This window comes from Chaetodon auriga, chromosome 16 (assembly GCF_051107435.1).
Source record: "Chaetodon auriga isolate fChaAug3 chromosome 16, fChaAug3.hap1, whole genome shotgun sequence".
Lineage (NCBI taxonomy): Eukaryota > Metazoa > Chordata > Actinopteri > Chaetodontiformes > Chaetodontidae > Chaetodon > Chaetodon auriga.
Window position 1 is genome coordinate 10,910,352 of NC_135089.1, and position 19,649 is coordinate 10,930,000.

Sequence of the window (19,649 nt, forward strand, 5' to 3'; positions counted from 1 at the left end):
CTCTGGTGGAAAAAAAAAAATCAACCCCCACCCGCCTGCACTAATGACCAGAGCCTTTGATACGCAGCTCTTTTCTTATCACGATATACTGGGCGTGGCGACCTGACCGTTCCAGCGATCTCAATCCGGGGGCATCTCATCTCTGCCTGGTCCCCACTTCTGCTGCTCTGATTCTCAGCTCTTAATCGTGACCTCCTTGGGTCAAAGGTCACCACCCAGACCTGGTCACAGGTGATTGAACAGTAGTGAGGCTGATGGGATTGAAAGGTTAGGGATGAGAGGGGGTGTCGAGCCGAGGTCAGGGGGAGATGGAGAGTCAAAAATTGGGTCAGGAGATCATCACAAGGTCCAGCTCAGAACAGCCCCACTGCATAGAGATGACTGAATAAGATGGTGGGCCATTATGGTTTTGTACTAGAGCAAAAGAAAAAGTTCCTCAAAAGAATGGAAAATTAGCATTGCACTCCTGGAACAAAAACAGGATCAAAATCACTGCAGCAGTGTCTGAGTTATTGTGTTACATATTCCACGTATTACTCTTCCTTGCAACAACAAAACTACCGCCTGCATTAACCACAATGCAACTTGACCACAGGCAGTTCAGTTGGCGAGTCAGGTGTGTTATGCTAGAAGCAGCTAACGTAGCCTCGAGCAGCTCAAGTCATCACATTGCTGTGCCTCTCCATCTGTAGCCACATTTACATGTGCAGTGGTACTCACTGTAAACAGACTTGGCCGCGCACAATCAACTCAGTTCCCTTTTAACCATCTTTCTAAAAGTAACAGTCACGAGCCAACTCTAAGTAGCCGAAATGTTTTACTTTGAAATCATGTCCTCATCCTGCTGCTGTCCTTCAGCAGGACACGGCCGACTGCCTCAGAGAAAAGAAAGGAGAAAGAGAGAAAGCAAGAAATGAACGAAGGGGATGAGATACCATCTGTTTGTTTTTCTGCTTTTCTTTCCCAAGCTTGTTATCGTTCCTCATTTCCTGCTGGACGACAAGTAAATAATTCACATGTATACATTATACCAACACGGAGATCAGGCCTCCCTCACTCGCCTCAATTTTGGCCTCAGTTTCAAAGCTCTTCCCAGCCAGCGGAGCCTTTGTGACTCACGTCTAAACGACGTGTAGAAAAAACAAACAAAAGCCTGAAATGTTCTCCCAATATTCTGCATGCTCAACTGGAAAAAAATATGTCAGTAGCATTTTTCTGAGTGAGATATTCCATCGTGCGCATGACTCTGCAATCTCCTGCCCACGTTGATCCCGACCCAGCACAATCCATCTCTTCACTTTGACTCTGACTTCACTCCCTGGGGAGGCAGCTCAGCAATTGCCTCAATTGTTCCTTCTTTTTCAGCGCCTCCTACTCTCTGAGGGATCGTTAGGGTTTTGAGTGCAGATCATAAAAGTAGTCGAACTCTGTTCTAATCACATTAGGAAGATGGAGGAATGCAGTGAACGAAAAGTCCCTGTTGGACTGTTTGGGAAGCCGTCTCAAAAACTCACTCAGATAATGTTAATAGATCTTTGGCTTTTAGGCATTTTAGATGGATGATTTACTCCAGACTCTTCAGATTCCTGCACTTAAAACATCTCATGTTTCTAATTCAGTCGTCAGCTTTTAAGATACGATGCTCCAAATTGGACTGGGAGTATTGACATTCTTCAATATCTGGATAAGACCTGGCATATTCCCCAGGAATGAGTGTGTTGTCAGGGTCTATTAGATGTGAGTCTACCCTCGCATCCCGAAGGATTCACCTCATCTCCCAAAACATGTCCTCTCACTGCAGGTGTGCAAAGTCAAAAGTTAAAGGCTGTCAAATGTCTCCTGGTTATTAGGCCACCCTAGACATCCACAGCCCTCCAGCCCCTCTTCAAGGACCCCCAAATCCCTTCAATGTCCCATTTGTACCTTGAGCAATGCCCCTGGGCTGAGGCAGTAGCTGGGGAGCAGAGTCCACAGGGGTGACCTGGCTCTCCCTAAACCCTGCAGGAATGTGTGGATTTGAGTGAGCGCTGTAACCAGAGAGCACTCTCTCCTATCTTTAAGCCCATAATGGAGCCACTTCCTGTTGATAATCAGTTTGTTGTGATCTCCCTGTGCTTTGGGATTTTGACACTTCATCTTGACTCCTTGGAGAGGAGGAGTTTGGAGAGGTGCTATTATGGTTCTGGTCTGTCTACCATAATGACAGTGTGGGCTGGCATCAAAGGTTTGGGGACCAAAAAAAGTTATTCTTCTAATTTGAGTCCTAGATCCTACAACAAATCTCTGCGTGTGCACATTTGCACACACACGTGCATGCATGCAAACAGTGCCCAGTGTGTCGTTCTTTGATACGGGGCATGGATGGCTTGACATCAAACAATTATGGGGCTCTCGGGTCTTCCTTGAGGACCAGCAGACTGGGATGTGAGCTGTGTGGTGCTGACATCTCCGCTTCAATTCTGGCATGTATGTTTTCTCCTTTTTTTTGTTACTTTCTCCCCTTGACTAAAATAAAGGCAAGAATGGGAAAAAAGGAAGGGGGGGGTCTCTCTAACTCCATCTCTTCTCATTTTTTCCTTTGTGTTCTCTCACTTACTTGTTGACATACATCCCTCAGTGCTGGATCTGGATCTGGTATTGCTTTTATGGCCTCTAATAATAACAACAACAATAAAAGAGCCAAAAACCTGCTGTAATTATTTGTAAAAGCAGCTATAGTGCTGCTTCCAGAGGAGCAAACTGAGAGCTCGTTGGGGCAGGGGGCCTTGCATTAACCAGTGTTAATCGTTACCATGATGCGTGCGAAACAGCATCACGGTACGGCCCATAAAATGGGCAGCGCTTCTCTCCTGGAGGTTAAGTGCTTTCATGGCTCAGAAAGGTGTGGTTGCTATAGGAATGGCGCAGTGTTGAGGAAAAAGTCTGAAACACAATGCAGGGCCCTGCTCTATCTCAGAGTTTACCTGAAGCCGTACGTGGCCCTGGGGCTGATGCTGCATGGTGAAGCGGTGAATAACCAGGTGTGCCAAAGTGGATTCTCTAACTGGTCTTAATCACCCTTAAATCCAGGGGTTTTCTTTTAGCACTATCTTTTTTCTTCAAACCCTTCCCTCTCCTCCTCCTTCCATCCCAGTCTTTCCTCTTCATCCCTGTCATGGACAGCTAATGTCGGTCAAGTCAAGCAGTGAAATCTCTCCTTAATCCCCCGATACGGAACCCTGCCCCCTCCCACATGCACATCACCACCACCACTAGTTCCCCCATCTCATGGTCCCTGTGCCATCAGCGGGGTGGGCTATGGCTAGTGAAAGACAAGGGGAGAAGGAAGGGTAAATAACGAAGTGAAAGCCCATCTGACATGCCAATTGGTGTAATTATGGGCTTATAGGCTCCTAATACATTTCTGAGGACAGCTTTGCCCCCTCTGAGAGCTGAGCTTGTCTGTCATGTAGCAACATAAAGATGTCTTATCATTGGGCCTGCGAGTGATCCATTTTGCTTATGATATGTTTTTTAATTTGCTTTCATTTAAGGCTCCATCATGGACCCCACATCTACTTTTGATATTAGTTTCTTGCTATTTGTTTGGATGACTTTTCTCTACTAGTCAAAGCCATTTCTTTCCGCCTACCACTGATGCATAATCCTATAAACTCTCATGTGTTTATTATGAGTATGTCACTGTATATGTTTCATTCTTTAACGTCCTTATTCCAAGCAAAGATTCATGTAAGGCAATCCTAGTCCGCTATTTTCCCACTGGCACCAACAGAAAGCTTACATTTGTGCCACTATAATGTCTGGGCTCTACACATAGACCTCAAATTTTCCTCTTTCCCCTTGGGACCACAGTGAGACAGGGCAACTCTGTCTCCCCCTGTCCTTTCCACATCGTCCTGTTCCGCCTTTGATGTCCCCCTGCCAAGAGTCTGATTTGTGGGTTAGTCGTGTCCACCCCTCCTCGCCTCCGAACCCTCAGAACATGGGGACGCAGTGGGAGTTCCCAGAGTTTTGGGGGGAGTTGAGAAGGGAGAAAGGAAGGGGGAGGTTGGGTCAGACCACCACAGAGCCGGGGAGACCCCTGTCTTCCTCCTCGCTGGTTCCCACTGCTCCCAACACGGCACACACGTTGAAAAGGTCAGGTCTTGATAGACAACAGAGCACCGGCAATTATGCTTCTATTTCTCAGTGGCTGGAAGTCCCCTGTTTTCTGTGTGAGTGTGTATGTGCGAGGAAAGTGTGTGTGTGTTTTTTTCTTTTTTTTTTTTTCATAGAGAATAAAGAGGCAGTGTTTTAAGGGGAAAAGGATCTGGGACAGGGGGAACGGGGAACTGCATGTAAGGACTTGTGCCCGAATTGCTTCATGTCTGTCTGTCTGTCCATTTGTGGAAATTGGAGAATGCACATGAGAGAGTGCAGGTGTGTGAGTGTCAGTGCAAGCATTTGTAAAAGTGTAGATTCCCTTATTTACAGTCTGTGTGTGAGTGTATGAGAAAATGCATGCATGCATTCATACCTCTGAGTGGGATTGCTTTTCAACACCTGGAGTTGAGGCTTGCAGTTTACTGCTTCCTCCACACTGTTGTGGTTGCAGGCTGCGGTCAGGAGTCCATCTCTGTCCTAAACAACGGGGTCAGACCCTGGAACCCGCTGGAACTGGATGCTGAGGCTGCAAAAACACACGCATACAAACACATGCTGGGATTTCTTCCAGCGTGTTCCCAGTATTTTCTCTCCTCTGTGCCATTTCTCCTTCACACCGAACACCTATTTTCTAGCCTTCTTAGGATGGCTTTCATGGAGGTGTACAGAGTGAAAAAGTCAAGGCAGAGTTATGACAAGAGCAGACCGCAGTTTGACAGATCTGGAGATCACACCGAGAGGATGCCGCGGTCCCTTAACAACTCAAGTGTGCTGCTGTAATGTATAATGTGTTGCAGCTGGACGTTTGCCTTGCATACCTTGTACCAGCAGCTTTGTGCATTTATATGTACATGTGGCGTCATTTTTGAGCCCAGGGGTGAACCTGACTATGCGGTTGAGACCTATGAAAGAGCAGTTGGGCATTGTGCCCTGTGAATGCCTGCACACCTATAGTGCCTTAAAGGAAAAGGGGTCCAGAGGGGTGCTGGGAGGCCCCACAGAGCACTTCATTCAGGTTTGCTGTGCATGTTAGGGAGATGAAGGCCTGTAAATGGTTGCCAGTAATCGTCCCTATAAAAGAGCAGTTGCGTCTAGGATCAGTTGTACAGAGGCTGCTGTACTTGGCCTCCCTCCACTGCTTAATATTCAAGTGAACATGCAGTGAGGGTGTGTGTTTGAGTCTTTCTCAGTGTGAATGTGTGTATATGCGAAATGTGTGGCTGCTTGTTTATGTGAGGAGGTTGCCCTGGATATGCACTCTGCTCTGGATAATTTCCAAGTCCAATCTATATCACTACCAGCCTCTGGAATGTACCTTTGCTCCTGGGAAATTTCACCTGAATTACTTACCCGTGTGTGTGTGTGCGCGCATGAGTAACCCAACCATAAATGTTACCACTGTTTCTAATGGGCCTATTACAAGACACTAGCTCGTGTCAAATAACACACAGCTTCACACTAAAAACACCAACACACAACCCACTAATGGAATCGACTTTGTCATCATAGACACTGATGAGCTAGTCGGGGCTTTAGTTAGCGGAGGCTAATTCTACCCCGAGGAGGGGGGAGGAGATCACTCGGTAGGACCTGCTCCTTGTGTCCGTGACTCATTCATGCTCATGATGTGGCTGGGTGGTGCTAGGGGAGACACCAGGTTAAAATCCGTGTTTGTTTCTCTGTTGCAAGGCAATCCAGTCAGTAATCCACTCGGTCTTTGACATGATGAGGTGTAATAGACTGGGGATGCCCAGTGGAAAACATGTAATAGCTTTCACTGGAAGGAAATATAACAGTTTCAGGTACCATAACTGATGGTGAATATGTGGCTATCAGTATACTGAGTTTCTATTTTCAGCTCTGCTATCTTTTTATGGTTCCCTGCATGCTGAAGAGTGAGGTCCTTTGCTTTCTTTGCAGGTTCACAGTTTACTGGGGTCAAGTTGAGATTGGGTTATGGATCATAATGTGTGTGTTATAACACTTACTGTTATGAGATATCGAGTCTTTTGCTTTGAGCGTATCCAAAAGGTGTCAGGACTGTATCACTCTGTGGATATTAATAGAATATGACAGAAAAGACAATTTTTTCAGACACATATAGGCAGTGGGTGAAGAAGTATTCAGATTACTTCAATAAAAATAGAAAAAAGAGTACCACACTGTGAAAATACAAGTCCTGCACTCAAAACCTCACTTACTGTAAATAAGTGTATGTATTATCTGCAAAATGCACACAAAGTATGAGAAGTGAAAGTACTCATAATGAAGTAAAACGGTCCCTGTCAGTGTTTTACTGTTATGCTTTTGGATTAATGTCTGGACAGGCACTGTATATAACATCGGACAAATTTCATTTGTCCTTAATCTTCATTAGTTATTCTGACTATAAAACTGATCTGGCACTGAGCTCAACTGCAGTTTACCCAAAAACTAAAACCGTCCTGTCCCAGCTTAAAAATATTTGTGCTCTCAAGGTCAAGACTCCTCAAAAGGAGCACCCCCGCTCACTATGGAAATAGATGATAAGAACAGACAGACTTCATCCTGATCCACACTCCAATCCCCCAAAGGCAATGCAACTCATATCCACCACATTCTTAGAAAATTTCCCCTTTTTTTCCAACACTTCTCTCACTGGGAACTATGTGTGGCCTGGGGGGGCAACGGGAGTCATCACCTCACTCAGAGAACGTCCTCTCCACAGCGTCTTTATGGCTTGATTTACTGTGCACCAGCATCTATAAAACCATTTAATGGGGTTAATGTTGTTAGGTACACAGACCTCAGTTGCCAGTAAACATGTTGCCTAATAGCTCACGCAGAAAAGAAGGAGGGAGAGAGGGATTTCTGCTCCTGTTGTTTTAATTTTTGTTCTTCTGCCTCTAAAGTGTCAGTGTGATGATTCTTTTCTCCCTCCCCTTTTTATCTTCCTCTCACCACCTCTACCATCTTCTCCAATTTACATGTGCACTTGTGTCTCAAGCTCAAGTTTTCTGCATTAATAATCTGGCTTAAAGCAAAACACAAAAGATACATTAAAATGAAAGAGAGAAATAAATCATCAATCAATCACATTGAAAACAGTCACTCTCCCACTGCATGGCCTGCCCTCACACCTCTTCCTCTAACTCCCACTTTCCCACCATGATGTGAAGTGTCTTTGTGAGCGTGCGCATCCAGGTAGGGAGGCTGACCTGCGACGACACTGTTGCATACCATGAACCTGATGATGATGAATCTGCCTCTCACCGGCCAGCGTTAGTCATTTTGCCATAGCATCACCTACTGTAATGCACACGCTTACTCATGCAGTGTTAATCTGAGGAATAAACGATTAATGGAGTGTGGTACATTTCTAAAAAAAAAAAGAGGCTTCAACAGGAGCAATGTGTCACATAAATGACTTTAGCAGGGAGACATTTATTATAAAATATGAATTTCATAGGTTTATTAAAATAGTTACATTAATTACTCCGCCAGCTGCTGCAGTGCTTTCTCCATGCAGTGTTTCCAGCCACAACGCCCTCAGGCTGGCCTTGTGCTGCTATACGATCCAGTTGAATGGACAAGGTGGAGGGCAGACCACCTGGTTTGCTGACCTATGGTTCCCTGCTGATTGTCACCTCTGGCTGATAATGTGTGTGCACGCTTGTCTGCGTCTCTGCTCCTGTAGGTATGTCTCGTTTATCGGGCCCTCGGGCTCTTCTCCCAGACCTCCCAGCACAGCACCGCTCAGCCTCCAGCTTCCTCACAGCAAGTTAGGACCAGTCTGTTGTTAACCTGCTGTGAAGTAGTTGCTTCCTGTGTCCCAAAATCATGTCCACATGCACAGGTGTTAAATGGTTAACATGGTACTGGGTCATTGTCACCGTCATATGTCACCATGCTGACCATTTTTCCTGCTTTATGGCAAATTTGCAAGCATATTTCTTTGTTTCTAATGAGTAGTACATGTCCAGACATAATACATAACTGGGTTGTTTGGCCTTAAACTCAAATGCACAAAGACCGCCTGTGTTACTGTCTCATCATCATGAGACATCATGAGTCACCACCCTCATCACTACCATAACAATCATCATCATTTTTTTGTCTGCATTGTCCAATTTTGCTTACATCCTGACAATCATAAAATGTCTGAGTGGTTTCATACACACTGAACTGTTCACTTTCAATCACTATCCTCACTGTTAACAATGAAGAATGAAGATTAATCTTCATTAGCATCCTCATCCTTTTTATCTCAGTTTACCCATAGTTATTGGTCAGTTTTGCATCCTTTCCAATCAGTGATAATCAATATCGATCACACACACACACACACACACACACACACACACACACACACACACACACACACACACACACACACACACGGGCTGAAGGGGGATGGGGACATGCTCTTGAGTCTTAAGTCATCTAACCAGCCAACCAGCTCCCCCCGTTGAATAGATGCACGATCACTGAAACGCGAGGGGAGGCGCAACGGGCACAGAGCTGCTGGCTCTCTATATCCAGCGGCTCAGAGGCGCTCTGACTCCATTCACTTCAGAGTCCCACACAGCCAAGGACCTGTGCAGACTGCTGCAAGACAGGCTCTGGATAGCACGAACGGACAACTTTCCCCCCTTGTGATTTTCTCAGAGGATCTTTTCGTTTGGAATATATTCTTTTAGGACTATTAAACACTATCACAGAAAGAAATAGCCGTGCGTCTAACTCCTGTCTGATTCTAACAGATAAATTAAGAGATATCAGTAAACTTGGCTGAAGTGTGAAGCTTATTTGTTAGAGGGTGAAGGACAAGTGCAATGCGCGTCAGACTTGTCTCTTGGGAATGTCCCACTTGCGCCTGAGGAGCTATGCCGAACTGCCGCACAGAGCTTGTTCAAGAGGACGCAGTCCAATGTGAATAAGAGTCAACTTCCAGCGTCTTCAGCGTTTCACAGTCACAAGCAAGTGCTGCACGGAATCTGACAGAGCCCGCTGAGCCGCTCAGACACCCCGGTTTCTCTCCCCGAGGGGATGGTTGTGGATCCTGCGGGGCCAGGAGCGATTCTGCGGCTCCTACAGAATAGCACCTTTTTCTTGTACGGGGTTAAATCTAAATTAAAGGGAGATGAGAGCCGCACTTTGTTCCTTCCTGCTGTGGACGTCGTACCTGCTGCTGGCCACCTCTGAGGTAAAGTTACCAGGGCTCCGCACAGCCAGGGAGGGACGGGGCTGGGTCCCTCTGGTTCCATGTCATGCTCAGTTGGTGCGGGGTTTTATTCCTGCGAGGGTGCAAAGTTCCCTCAGAGTGCGCATTTCTCCAACACCCTACACCACAACTTGATGCCCTGAGAAAGAAAACTACAGAGCAATAGCTCCAACTGTTGATTTAAAGCCTGTAATTAGGCTAGAAGATAAGATTATGATCACGCAGCGCACATAATTTAAAGTCATTCTTCATGTGAATGAACCTATGACTGATCCAACGTGTCTATTCCAAAAAAATAAAAAGAGGGTTTAGACCAAGAGGCTATTTTAAGAACAGAATGAGTATGTGAATTCATTTTTCGAGAATGAACCAAGCAGCATATCAGCCTCAGTCACCATGAGGGCCAGTGACTGCGCGCTTTTGAGAACAAACATCGCGTCCGCACTTGGACGCATATCGCAGTTATTTTTGGCTTTTGTGCCAAATGTGTTTGTGGCTTGAGCCAACGCTGGGCAAACGTTTTGGTTGGGCTGAGCGCTTTCATGGGAACCGCTCCGGGCGATATAAATAGCCACTGTTCCTGTAAGGCTGCGCGGTTCGCTCGACTTGAGGTGCTTGCAAGACCGCAACAAGTGCAAAGTGTGGCGAGATGCCGTTCACACGGACAGGCGTATTGTTCCAAATTTCATTTAGAAAAGAGACTGTTAATTCACAATTCAAGCCATTTCTGAGCTCACTGGGATATATTTGTTAATTTAACATCCAATTAATACTCTAAGCAGTAATTGTATTAACACAATTTCATATTTAATGATAGCCCACAATAAGTGTCCCACTTGCCAGATACAGGCAATGGAAATCATTTTTTTAAAATAGCTATTTTACAGGGAAATAGTGCTTACTCTAGAATTATCTGGGCGCCGAACTAACCGGAGGATCCTAGCAAAAATGTATGATGTATTATCCTCCAGGTCAGCAATTTTGCTCCTTTGCAAGGCAAAACCTACTTAAATTGCATAATTTCTCAAGGGGGTTCGGCACCACCTTCACGCGTGAGGGGAACGTATGGCAATGGTCCAGATCTGCTAGCTGCTGTTGGCACATAGTTGCGAAGTTGATCTTCCCGGTGGTTGTTCAAACCCAGCACGTTTATTTATACAGACAAACAATTACACGTCTTGCCACTGACCCGACTCATCACTAACCTTCATCTCTTGTTTGATTTCTTTGCCCCTCCGCCCCCTAAAGGAAGTGGAGTTTCCTCAGGAGCTGATAGACAGACTGTCCCACAGCGAAATCCACAGCATCAGCGACCTCCAGCGGCTACTGGACATTGACTCCGTAGGTAAATTCTGCCTCTTGATACTTTTATCTGTAGACCTGGGTAACATTTTAAATCCTGAAGCCCTGGATGTTGATCACACGTGAGGCAGCTATTGCTTCTGTTACAACACACAGTAAAGGGTGGTTCTGAAACAGCTGCACCATGATTACATCAGCAGTATGCCTTTGTTGGCTGGAAAATGATGCTCTACTATGCAATCATTTTCAAAGATAGCCTTCTTGGTTGTCACCTGAATACCACCTGGCATGGGGACTGTCCATGTATTTTTGCCTGAGTGAGACATGTGATGGCTTAAGGATAAAGTCAACTAACTACCACATAAATTCTTTCAAAGGTCATATCTAAAGAAATCACGAGTGGGAAACCCTTATTGCCCATTAAAATTGCAATATGTTCTTTACCTTTTGAAATAGTACTTGTGTGCAATAATCAATAACAGAAGCTAATGATAATATGCTGGATCCACTTGTGCCTGCAGCTGACGTAGGCAGAAGCTGGGGTTTGCATGACATGTGATGAAATAGCATGTAGAGACTTTACCAGTCCCACTGGTTAAGTGGATTGAGTGATCAAACATGAATTCCTGTAGTTTTGGCTCATTCTGCAAATTCAGCAGGGAATCAGTTAAATTATGGCTCCTGAGGTGCAGCCCTGGTGTGCGCGATTGCACGGTAGCTGTGATTGATGCATCTACTGTACACATGTGACAAAGACGGACTTTCACTGGCCAACATTTATTTGTTCATATTCTTTCAGCTGCTGTAATAAACTGGCTTTATAGCAACCAGACTGCCACATATGTTGCCCTGTAAAGAGAGACAGGAGCTCGCAGGTCAGACAGGCTTCTTCAGCTTCTGGTTCCTGAAGGGTGCTGCTTCTTCTGTGGTGGGGGAACGGTCTGCCTCAGACTGTCTTAGATTAAGTTACAAGGGTGCGCTGGAAGAAGCTGTTTGCCTTCACATGAGCCTCTATTTACACAGGCTCTGGCCATATATCAAATTCAAGGCTCCCCCCTGAAGTTATGTTGATGGAAATAGGTTAATTACTAAATTTGCTTTAACAGGCCAGAGTGATGTAAGTTAGCTCACTGGTCATAGCTCATTAGTAACCTCAAAACTAACATTCAGCAAAGCAACATGGGACAGGGGCTGGTCTTTCACTCAAGTCTCAAGTATTCATCTGTATAACCACCGACCTGCTTTTCTGATGGATGTATCAATTAGGACTAATATTCCTGCGTCATTAGTGTGTTTAATTTTTTATTTCATAATCAAACCAACCTGCGCTCCACACCAGTGATCACTCCACTTTGCGCCAAGCCCAGAATAGATCTCCGGAGTGCCTCTAGCATGAGAAGAGGTGTTTATAATTGAATTAACATGTCTTTCTTCAAACAGAGGAATGTTTTGCAGGGTAACAGTAGTAGGCTGATTATTATTACGAGGACATAAATCTGTCTGAGGGCCGGCTTGGCGGCCCGGGCCAGCCAGTTAAAAGACCTTTGACGCCAGCCAGAGGGGTATTTTCAGAGCTTTTGTTGCGGATGGCCGGGACAGTAAAGCTGCCAGTATAGGCCAATCTGTACATGGCATAGCATGTCAGCAAGGGGAGGAAAAAGGAAGGGCTAATATGAAGTGTTTGTTTAAGCCTTTACACACTGGCACCTGGATGGTGCACAGCTGATGCTGTGTTTGATGTTGTATTTGAAGGGTGCAATTATTTAGTTTTTCCATTTTATCGATCTAGACAGATTTTTTTTTTTTTTTTTTGTGGTGCTGTTTTATCCCTGTGTAGAGCTTGGTTGTCAGTATCTTAGATCTCCGCCTCTGGAGGGATGACTTTATAATTCAGCCCGGAAGGACGTATCTGCCAGAATGACAGAGAGGGCCTGCAGGGCTTATCATGGCTGTGTGTTTCATTTAGTGCTGCTCAGCTCAGCGCAGGCTTGCATTTGTTTTTGTGTGTCTATGTGCACACGTCCTACAAGGAAGGTGTCTTCAGCCTGACTGACAGATGAGATGACCCTGCTGAAGTCTGCAGATGGCTGTCTGGCCCCTGAGGTGCTCCTCTCCTCGCTTTTCCTCTTCTCTAGCCCTGTCTCGCTCCTTCGGCGGCCCCCCAGCCCGCCTGCTCTTATCTCTCTCTGTGAAGGACTTTGACAGAGAAGGGAACCTGACTCTTGGCATGGGGCAGAGGTGGAGGAGGATTCTGGAGGTTGTGTTCCTGCTACACTTCACACTGAAAGTTGTGCAATCTGCTTTGTTTCTGACAAGCTGGCAGTGTGTTTACCTCCGGTACAGTTGGCAGCACTTCCTCTGAACCTGCGCTGCCTCGAAAACATAGTTATTGTGCTTCCTACCTGCTTTCACACCCACAGCAGGGACCTTTTGCCCATATGAACCTAAACTAGCACTTCAGCCATGGAACTGTTGACAATACAGAAAGAAGGAGGAGAGAGAGAATTATGGAGGCACTTATTACAACAAGTCAACAACATGTTGGCTATTTGTACAAACAGAGGACGAAAGAAAGAGAGGAGGAGGAGTAAAGGGAGGGAGCAGAGGCACTCAGCTAATGAGGGCAGTAATTTGCAAGTCATGAAAGCCTGACTCATGGCGAGAGACTATCTCCTGTCCTCTTGTCTCAGTTTGACGACGCTCCATGTGGGTTATTACTTCTCAGCCACCTGGAACCAACAGAGGAGCAAACCCCTCACTGCAGTTCTTCATGGGCCTCCACCTTTCTCTTCTTATCCCACCTCTCTTCATTTCTCCCTAATTTTTTCCTGCATATACCTGCGTGATCACCCTGATTGCCTTCTTTCCCTATTTCCCTTGTTCCTCCTTTCAGTGTGAAGACAAAACAACAGAAAGGCCATTTTACTGCACTGGAAATACGACTCTGCAGTCTATAAAGGACTTCTTTATGTCCTAGTGGCCTTTCTCCTGTCAGCTTTGAAACAAAGTGTCTCTGGGTGGCCACTGGTGTGATGGCCTCCCTCACTCCTGTCCTCCTCTGACTGGGGCAGATGAAGCGAGGGATAGGTGTGGTAGAGTGAGAGGAGGCACAGTGGGAGCTCTGTCAGTGACCCGCAGTGTTAAAAGGTTGTTACCAGCTGTCACAATGAGTCCACCTGACTGTACTGACAATGTAGGTGTGTGCTTCCAGCTATATGTCATGCACTGGAGTGTATGTGTGTGTCTCTGTATAGTGGATATACTGGCCTGGTAGACTGATAGCTCAGCCCTTTGCTTAACTCCAGGCCTCAGCTGCAGCCAACACTTCCTTTCTGTGGACCTTTGGTTCCGGGTCACCGGTTGTCTGACTGACTGCATGACAGGCTAGGAGGAAATTCCCTCCACTCTCACTGAGGGGCCGACCTGCAAAAAGAAGGTATCCAAAAGCAAATAAACAACCAATCCCAGAGGTGGACCATGCATACTTAGAGGAAATCCCTTCAGATGACTCTGGTCACAGCACAAAGGAGCCGGAGGAGTGGAATTTGTTTGCCTGTGGCTAAGCTTTGTTGTGTCAGTGTACATTGGGTTTTAGCATGTTATGGAGGATAATAAGAGTAGTTTGTGTAGTTGTCAGTCGTGTGTTTATGTTAAGTGCACAGGTGTAGGATTGTATTAGCCTGGCGGGTGGGTGTGCTGTACCTACAGACAGGCTGACCCACCCACTTAGCAAACACTCTCAGACTCTGCTCTTTGGGAAAGGGCAGTATCCTGCGAACAAGCTTTATCGTTTTATTGCTGCACTGGCACTCTTCTGAAATCCACCTCATATTCTGGGTGGAGACCAAAACAAGCAAGCTTTATCAGATGACCATGACTGTGGATTAGCTGAGCTGGCTATATTAGACTGGAGTTGGGGAGCTTTAAGAAGCTACCACTGCAGCATAACAAAACATGTACTTTTCCAAGCCACTGAATGATTGAAAAAGCAAACATTTTCAGGTAAATGAGAGACACGAAACCACTAATTAGGTGCAGGGATAATGGTGGCTGAGTACCACCTGTCAAATGACCACTTTAGCCGCCTGTGTTTCTGTGAAAGCTGGTTGTTTTTGAAGGAGCATGCTGACTCACCTGCGTCTAGATACTTTATTCCTGCTGGGAAAGTTCAGCCAAATGAGTGAGCAAGGCTGACACACAAAGCTTGCAATTACACAGAGGTCTGTGTAAAACGGTGTCTCCTGCCTGTACCCTGTGTACTCTGGACTGTTTACCTCAATTTGTGTCATCATCAGTAGTCGCCCTTGCCCGCCGCCTGCCAGCTAGCACGCTGAAGGGAACCCTAAACCCTCCAGGGAGTCAAAGCATGTGTTACGTACAGCACAAACCAGAAGGAAGTTGCCATCTTACTATGGTCGTGTGACTAACCGACACATTGTTTGTTGTGGAAGGGATATATGATCACATGCAGCCTTCTGGTGAGCCCTAGCCAGCCACTTACCATAGTCATTCGACACAGTTAAAGCTGCAGCGATGGTTAACAGACTTTTGCTTGGTTTATTGGTTGAATAAGCTCTTTATCTTCTCCCTTTTTGTGTGTGACATTATTAATATGGCTGGCTTCTGTTTTGACGAGGTACGGGAAACGATGTCATCGAGGAGCCCAAGCACCACAAGCACCACAATCACCATAAGAACTTCTCCCGTCATCCTGGTTACTACAATGACCTGAAGAGCTCGCAGCTCCACAGCCGCCGCAAGAGGAGCATCGGTAAGACTGAATGAATACTGTACGCTTCACTGTGCAGCTCAGAGGTTGCATCATGATTACATCTGGCACTATATACAACACAACTTGGCGCAGCTTATTCTGTGTCATGATGCCCTGAAAATAACCTCGATCTTAAATATGAGTTCCCAGGAGATGAAACCGATCACTTTACACTAATTTCAAACAAAGCTAATAGTTAGTGGCTTTTATACTGCGTTTTTTTGTGGATAAAAGGAACCCTAATGAAGACATCTACCCAGTATTTATGGCAATCAAGGAATCATGAGAAGAGACTGGTGTGTGAGGTTGACGAGGACGTCTGACATGAAGCCTTTTAATTGGCCAGAGGCTTGCACATCTAAGACACACGCGTCAGGAGAGAAATATATCCTTGAGCGTGGAAATTCCAGGCATTCAGGGCTCAAGTTGCAGCTCGCCTGGGCTCTCAGTCAGATTTCTTCATAAAACGCCACGCGGTACGATATCTGATCGAGGCGTGGAGAATACCATGTAGTGTGTGTGTGACTGGCTGCGTGTTCTTCACATCTCTCCTAACAGCGCGGTGTTTAAAGCACCGCAGGATAAAGTGGCTGGTCGTATTTCATGTATGTGCGCTGTATCATAAGTGTACGATACAGTATACCATTTTGGCAGCCGTCCACAAAAGCCCTCAAGTTCTGTACATGATGCACAGATCATCTTTACGACATACTGGTATCTTACTGTATGCTCTCTGTCACATCTTAAGGTTTGAGTGCCTGTCAGAGCATTAAATCTGAAATGAATGCTTACTGCCTTCCTCTTTTCTCTATGGCCAGCGGGGTCAAAGGCCATTATTAGATTTCCCACTGGCGGACATAAAGGTTTCCTGGCCTAGTCACGCTGCATTAACCCCAGTGAGGCTCTGAACAAAGGAGCAGTCTCTTTCTGTCTCACTGAGTCGATCCCAAAGCTCCTTAGCTGATATGAGATCAGCTTTTTGGATCGCTTGTCTCCTTAACAGCCTTAAAGGAGGTTGGGCGTGATCTGAGGTAAGACGAACAGCTCCCACATCAAGTGAGTCATCAAATAATGAGCAGTGAAGGAATGCGTGAAGCAGCTGGGAGCGAAGAGGACGGATTACAACAATACATCAGCACGCGCATGCATTTCGGAAAATGTGTCACTGCGCTCTCATGCAGGCCCTTAACTTGACTCCTCCCTCTCCCCTGTCTATCTTCCAGTAGAGGAGGCGGTCCCGGCGGTGTGTAAGACGCGGACGGTGATCTACGAGATCCCAAGGAGCCAGGTGGATCCCACGTCTGCCAACTTCCTGATATGGCCCCCCTGTGTGGAGGTGAAGCGCTGCACGGGCTGTTGCAACACAAGCAACATGCGCTGTCACCCCTCCCGCAAGCACCACCGCACCGTTAAGGTAAGACACACAAACACACTCCCACGCAAGAAATTGTCTGCGTGCTTGTTGACTGCATACCTGCAATAATCACTCTGAATCATCACTGCGTAGCAAGCTTAAACACACAATATGTGTATCATAATCACCTCATTTATTGCACAAACACACCCACGTTCACACACAAACCTCCACCACTTTCCCTCTCACCAGGTAAGTAAATCATATGTGAGGCAAGGTTAACCTGCCTTCCTTCATGCCCCTTTCCTACCTCACTCCCTTTCTCCTCACAGCTCCTCTTCATTTCATTCTACCCTCCTCCTCTGGGCCTCCTTGGCCAGCACCCAGATAGTGGCCACCTTACCTCCGCCACCCCCTCGCCTCTCTCCTTCCATTACAGTCGATCACCACCCTCTCTCCTCATCACTCTATCCCATGTTTGGCGAGAGGCCAGGGCGGCTGTGCCAGGACAGCGGGAGTGAGGAAGAGAAGGAGTGAGAGGACAGGGAGGGAGCGTTGTTGGCACCTCTAGCCAGGACATCTGTTGAAGGGTCGACCAGAGAGGGATGCTCCTGCCAAGATATAAGACAGACGGAGAGAGAGAGAGAGAGGGAGAGGGAGGAACAGTCTCCTGCACCTTGAGAATGTCTGAGTGTCACCGGCTGCTGCACAGCTATTTCTCCACTCTCTGTTTGTTTGGCCCTTTGTCTGTTCTGGAAGCAGGGAGCCTGGGGGAGACGAGGTGACAAAGAAAAGGGGGTTGCACTGTTCTCAGAGGCTTGTTGGCATCGATAGCTTGAAAACATGTCCTTCTGTTCAGGATCAGAGGAGACACCGTGGCTGGAGTGGAGCCGTATTTCTGCTGTATTTACACTACAGACTGTTAGCCGGTGCACAGCTCTTTTTGGAGGTATGGGAGTTATGTGCTCTGCTCTGTAAGAGTAAGAGACAAGCGGGGGATAAACAGGATAGCCTGGAACACTTGGGCTGTGTTTGTGTTTCTCTGCAGTCTGTTGTCTCTTCTCTTTAATCATTGTGATCTTGCCCGGCCATGGGCACTGGAACATTGTTTTCTCTCCTGCTCCTCACGCAGGCTTTTAAAGATGCCGCCTCAATAGAGCAGCGGAGTAATAAAACAAATACCAACCCCGCCTGCCTCAACACTGGCACAAGTCAGGGAGATTTCATCATGGATAGGAGGACTCTCTGACCTCCTCTTTCAGTCTTGGAGTAGGGACAGTAAGGCTGCGCTGACAAGACGGCCATTGTAGGGCACAGGGTACTGCATCCAGGGCACGGGGTTTATGGTCAGAAATGCTGACTCATATTGCGGTAAGAGAGTCAAGCTCTGATATACAGCACAACCCTGTGTGTCTGTCTGTCTGCATTCAAGCTTGTCTGTCCCTCCGTCAGCCAGACAGTCGGGGTCTATCATCCTCAATAGGAGCTCTGTCTGTGATCACAGTGACAAGTACGGGTGGAGAGACACTGACGACGACGGAAAAGACATTATATGGCTCGATTCAGCTATTCCTGGAATGTCGCGATCCATGCGACTTTGTCCGTGTCCCCCTCATGACACTGTGGACAAAATGAGCATATAGACGGGGAGAGGGACGTTCAGGCATGGTGGGCAGGGTTTCACTGGGGGCCGTTTTTCCATGCGGTTCCAGCCGCGGGCAAGGGGGGCTGAGAGGCGTTGTATCCCTGGAAAGGTCATCCCGTCAGGGCTCGCTCCGGTCAGGAGACATTCACCACATTGTGTGTTAGAAACATTGTCTCATGCCAAGTTTTTTTTTCCTGTCTGTCCTCTCAGCAGTTAGTCTGAATAGGGGTTCAGTTTGTGCTTCTCCCTCCGTTTATTAGAAAGCTAAAAATGTTGCCCGTCTACCCTGGGCCTGACTTGTTTTCCTTCTGCTGGCCAAGGATGGGAAAAGAACACATTCACTGTGTTTCTTTCCATCTCATGCCACTCTGCATTTGTCCAAATGCACCTTTATTTATTTATTCCCCCTCTTCTGTTTCTCTCCTTCTTTCCTTTTTCATGCTACGGACCCAAAAAAAGAGAACGGGTCTGTGCAGGCCCTGTACTGTACAAGCCTGTCCTGTTCAGTGGCGGGGTAATGAAAAAGGCAACTTTAAATAGGATTAGCCTGAGGGAGGAGAAGGGGCAGATCTCAGTCATCTCTTTCTTTTTCCTGCTCTCGCTTTCCTCCTCGTTTCATTCTTTTGCACTTCCCTTGAACTGCTTTTGCACTTTGGTCCATCACTGTCATTGGTATCGTTAAAACTTTATTTACATGGTTGTTTTTGTGTTGTCAGCATGCCTCAGCAGAGGAAGGCCACAGCAAATGAGAATGGTGTAAAGATAAGAGTCTTGCCAGCTGTTTAGAGATGGTTGAGTGTTCATCAAAGGTGCAAAGAGAAACAGAAAGAGAGATAGAATGGTTTGGAAACCGACAAAGGAGAGAGGCATACAGAATTCTTAATGAGTTTTTATGTATTCAGACTCTATCATCCCAGCATTCCTGTAACTCCTCCCTCAGCCCCAGCCCACCTCCTTCTGCACTTTCAATGACACCATATTCTCTCCCCCTATCCCAACATCTTGGCTCTCCCCTGTCTTTTCCATCGAAGTGATTCCTCCAGATTTCATTTCTCTTCTGGTGTTTTATCACAGAAGGCTGGCAGAACATTTTGGCCACTTTGTCAGCGTATTTGTGTCATAGTGTTCTTAGAGTTGTTACGATCTAGATATGACACGACATGAAGGTAAATGTCAGAATTAGCGTATCATTGGCATCGTGAGGGCACAAGACAAATGCTCTCAAGCTCCT

The 19,649-nt window shown here is 46.5% G+C and overlaps 1 protein-coding gene across 2 annotated transcripts in view; it reads left to right on the forward strand.

Annotated features, from left to right (window-relative positions):
- Positions 1-8,670: 8,670 nt before the first annotated feature.
- pdgfab (platelet-derived growth factor alpha polypeptide b) overlaps positions 8,671-19,649 on the forward strand; it is a 20,594-nt gene continuing 9,615 nt past the window's right edge. Inside the window, exons 1-4 of one of the 2 annotated variants that reach the window (XM_076753656.1) lie at positions 8,671-9,328; positions 10,595-10,691; positions 15,285-15,419; positions 16,643-16,833. In XM_076753656.1, the coding sequence (XP_076609771.1) occupies positions 9,266-9,328; positions 10,595-10,691; positions 15,285-15,419; positions 16,643-16,833 (486 nt within the window). In that variant the 5' untranslated portion in view covers positions 8,671-9,265. The remainder of the gene's footprint in view (positions 9,329-10,594; positions 10,692-15,284; positions 15,420-16,642; positions 16,834-19,649) is intronic. The other variant, XM_076753657.1, reaches the window with a different exon arrangement.